Source organism: Lactuca sativa, chromosome 8 (assembly GCF_002870075.4).
Source record: "Lactuca sativa cultivar Salinas chromosome 8, Lsat_Salinas_v11, whole genome shotgun sequence".
NCBI classification, from domain to species: domain Eukaryota; kingdom Viridiplantae; phylum Streptophyta; class Magnoliopsida; order Asterales; family Asteraceae; genus Lactuca; species Lactuca sativa.
Window position 1 is genome coordinate 99,552,944 of NC_056630.2, and position 4,220 is coordinate 99,557,163.

General features: G+C 31.8%; 1 protein-coding gene across 1 annotated transcript; it reads left to right on the forward strand.

Annotated features, from left to right (window-relative positions):
• The first annotated feature begins 524 nt into the window (after nucleotides 1-524).
• Nucleotides 525-4,006, forward strand: LOC111881718 (uncharacterized). The gene is made up of 14 exons (XM_023878106.3): nucleotides 525-772; nucleotides 1,007-1,046; nucleotides 1,202-1,411; nucleotides 1,518-1,654; nucleotides 1,747-1,896; nucleotides 1,975-2,076; nucleotides 2,176-2,340; nucleotides 2,433-2,543; nucleotides 2,623-2,720; nucleotides 2,821-2,944; nucleotides 3,025-3,114; nucleotides 3,209-3,253; nucleotides 3,354-3,674; nucleotides 3,737-4,006. The coding sequence occupies exons 1-14, from the start codon at nucleotides 728-730 to the stop codon at nucleotides 3,761-3,763; spliced, it is 1,665 nt and encodes a 554-aa protein (XP_023733874.1). The 5' UTR covers nucleotides 525-727; the 3' UTR covers nucleotides 3,764-4,006.
• The last annotated feature ends 214 nt before the right edge of the window (nucleotides 4,007-4,220 follow it).

The window sequence follows — 4,220 nt, forward strand, 5'->3', positions numbered from 1 at the left end:
CAAACTAAATTCAAATCAGATCCGATCAAATTACAATTCAGTTGGATTGGTTTTATAATTCGGTTTTCAAAACCGAAACATTTTAAAACGACATATAATTATAATATTACCCAACTTTACACAAGAAGAAAAAACAAATAATTTTGTTATGATTTGAAATTTATAAACAACTAATAAAAAGATATATTATAGTAAAATATTTTATAGATACAAAAGTGTTGAGAGAAAATACATATTAATGTTTTTTTTATCGGGTAAAACGTTTTGAATCTATTTGAAAAAATAAATTATAAAATTAATAAATAACTATAGATATATATTATAAATAAATAAATAATAAATGTTTATTCGGTTCTTATTTTATAAACCAAGAACAATCCGAAATCCAAAATAATAATTCGGTTTTATTGAAAACTAATCCAAAAATCCGAATATCCGAACCAAGTTCGATCCAAATTGTCCAATTGGATAATTCGGCTTTATCCAAATATTTAATAGTTAGAATGCAACAACGAAAAGCTCTCTAACGTCAACCCGTTTCACACTCGACGCTTCTTGAAAACAACTTCATGGCGGCTTAATACACCATCGACAAATCGGCACAGAAAAGTTATTTTAACAGAAGTTTCCTGAAAAGTTGAAACAAACAAACCCTAATAACGACTATTAACAAATTTCATACGCTGATGAACAACTGAAATCTCTCCTTTCCTCTCTGTCTCCTGTCATGGCTTCCATTCGCAGATTCGTTCCACTTCGTGCGTCGCTCCTGGTATGCTTCTTTCTCTCTGTTTATTGATGTAAGATTTGTGAAATGTGAACTTGCATCTATGTTTGTAGTTCATGTATATGAATGTGTGGTGTACGAGCCGATTATTAATAACACAAGGCGGATAATTTGGTTTTAGGATTGTTATTTGGGGATTTTGCATATATTTTATGAAATTATGATCTAGATCGTATTATTATTACTTACGAGCTAATACCTTTATGGATCTGGTTGCAGTGGGCTAACTTTCCTACTTCTAGTTCTGGACTTCAAAAAGGTACCTCCTACTCTAATATCTTTATGTATTCACGTTCAATGTAAGAAACTGCTTCCTAGACCTAGAGACATGACCAATTATGTTGTAATGGAACTCTGGTAGATGATTTTTTCACTCAATCTGTGAAACTTATGGCTTTCTATTTTGTAATTTAGGGTTTGGGGGAGGATGTAATAGCCAAACAGCAAGTATATCTTATGATCGAAGTGTAGGAAAGCTGTTGGAAGAAGAACATGTAACTGATATTGGTTATTCAGATTCTAATGATGAAGTAGCTAAAATTCGGGAGAAGTTTGATCTGGCCAAACAGAGGTTTCTTAAGATTCCTGAAGCTTTAGACAGAATGCCTAAGATGAACCCCAAAGGTAGACAGTAACTATTAACATATTTCATTTTATCTGATCATAAACTTTCACAAGTAAGTTTATGAATGTGATTGATGTTTGATTGTGTTACTCTTGTGAATCTCAGGTATATATGTTAATAAGAATCTTAGATTGGACAGCATACAAGTTTATGGATTTGACTATGATTATACCCTGGCTCATTACTCTCCAAGCTTACAAAACTTGATCTATGATATGGCAAAACAACACTTAGTAAACGAGGTCTGTAACTCTGTATTATGATGACAAATTTGAATTTGTTCTTACATTTTCATATAGTTGTTTCATGTCCCACTTTAATGTTTCATTTTCAGCTTAGATATCCAGATGGCTGCTTGGCATCTAAATATGATCAAAGTTTTCCAATCAGAGGGCTATATTATGATAAGCTAAAAGGTTGCCTTTTGAAGCTAGATTTCTTTGGATCAATTGAGCCAGATGGATGCTACTTTGGTAGACGCAAGGTATGGAAATTTACATATCCCATAAGTCAAAAATTGCCATAAATAAATAAATAACAATTTGTAATTTGTAATTGACAGCTTAGTAGGAAGGAAATTGAAGAGCTTTATGGAACGCGACATATTGGGCGTGATCAAGCAAGACAACTTGTAGGTTTAATGGATTTCTTTTGCTTTAGTGAGGTTGGTATTCTTATCTTTGTATTTTCCATAAAAATATTTTCTATCATTTTGTCATTTGATATGTAATAACGTTATACATTTTTTTTGTCCTCTTTGTAGGTATGCCTTATTGCAGATATTGTGCAATACTTTGTTGATGCAAAGTTGGAATTTGATGCTTCTTACATATACCAAGATGTACATCGTGCAATTCAGTATGTACACCGAAGTGGATTGGTTCATAGAGGAGTCCTTGCTGATCCCCCAAGATATTTAGTTAAAAATGTGTGTTATGTTTTTAGTAATAAACCCAATTCTATTTATTGGATCCTATGGTCTTTATGCTTAATTCATGTTTTGTATCTTTTCACTTACAGGGGCAATTTCTGTCTTTTCTCAAAATGTTGAAGGAGAATGGGAAGAAACTCTTCTTAATGACAAATTCTCCCTATTACTTTGTTGATGGAGGGATGCGCTACATGTTGGAGGTGAACTCTTAAAACAATTTGTTAGTTATCTGATCTTTTTATCATAAATGTTACTTTTTTTTTTTTTTTTTTTTTGTAGGATTCATTGGGTTGTGGAGATTCATGGAGGGAGCTATTTGAAGTTGTGATTGCTAAAGCAAATAAGCCTGAATTCTACACATCTGAGCATCCATTCCGGTATATCTAATTTCTTTGCAAATAAAAGTAATATTTATACATTATAGGTATTAAAATAAATTCCTAGAATTTAAATAATCTGTGTTGTTACTTTATACAGTTCCTATGATGTGGAAAAGGACAATCTAGCCTTTTCGAAAGTGGATGAGTTTCTTCCAAATAAAATTTACTACCATGGATGCCTCAAAACCTTCTTACAAATCACCAAGTGGAATGGCCCAGAGGTTATTTATTTATTTATTTATTTTTTAATTTATCATATTTATAAAATCATTGATTTAACAAAAATAAAATAAAATTGCAGGTGATATACTTTGGGGACCACCTATTCAGCGATCTACGAGGCCCTTCAAAAGCTGGCTGGCGTACTGCTGCAATCATCCATGAATTAGAAGTACAACTTCCATTAATTAATAATTACATTTACATCCATAAAATTTATACAATTAACAAATAAAAATATTCTTCATTAATTTTATCTTACACAGCACGAGATCAAAATACAGAACGAAGATTCTTACCGTTTTGCACAGGTAATTAATTAATTAATTAATTAATTGTGTTGTCTTTCAAATCATCACACACTTGACGACACTTGTATAATATATTTATATTTGAAAATTGAAAATACAGGCGAAATTCCATATAATACAAGAGCTTTTGGGGAAATTACATTCAACTGTATCTAGCAAACACACATGTGATCGTTTTAAGTCCCTTCTGGATGAACTAAATGAAGAGAGACAAAATGCACGGCGTACAATGAGAAACATGTTTAATGAATCTTTTGGGGCCACTTTTCTCACTGACACTGGACAAGAATCGGCTTTTGCTTATCACATTCATCAGTATGCTGACGTGTACACCAGTAAACCTGAGAACTTTATGTTCTATCAACCTGAGGCATGGCTTCATGTACCCTATGATGTTAAGATCATGCCACATCATTTAAAGGTATATATATGCTCAATTCTTACATACATAGTTACATACATTAATTGGTATTTTGCTCATAGGTTTCTTCAAGCTTGTTTGGGACTTGATGGATGTGATGAGAAGAATTTAGGGGATATAAAGGAGGAAAAAGGGAAATAACATAAGTTTTGTGAGGGTATGATGTGACATCGTTTAGTCTATGTACAGATTATTTAAATGATTCATTGATTTTTTTGGAAGTAGAATTTAGCAAAGAATAGGTCTCTACATGCTCTCATTATTTTTTATTCCGTAAGGAAACTATATTTAATAGCTAAATAATCCGATCCTATTCGGCTGTTCCCAACGTATATTGCCTTATCTGTTTTGTTTTATTTTATCTGTTTCAAATCAACTGCAAGCTGATCTTCCATTGAAGAAAACGGAGGAAACAATAAAAGGAATATTAAATATTGAATTGATATCAATTTCACAAACTATTTCGAGTTATCTAAACCAAATCAAAACGTAAAAGTTCATGAAATCTTGATACATGCTCACAACAGCGTATTTAATTTCGGTTCC

Coding starts and splice junctions, on each gene's coding strand:
- LOC111881718 (XM_023878106.3), top strand. CDS start 728: ATGGCTTCCATTCGCAGATTCGTTCCACTTCGTGCGTCGCTCCTG. Junction 1,412..1,517: donor GCCTAAGATGAACCCCAAAG/GTAGACAGTAAC, acceptor TGTGAATCTCAG/GTATATATGTTAATAAGAAT. Junction 2,721..2,820: donor ACATCTGAGCATCCATTCCG/GTATATCTAATT, acceptor TACTTTATACAG/TTCCTATGATGTGGAAAAGG.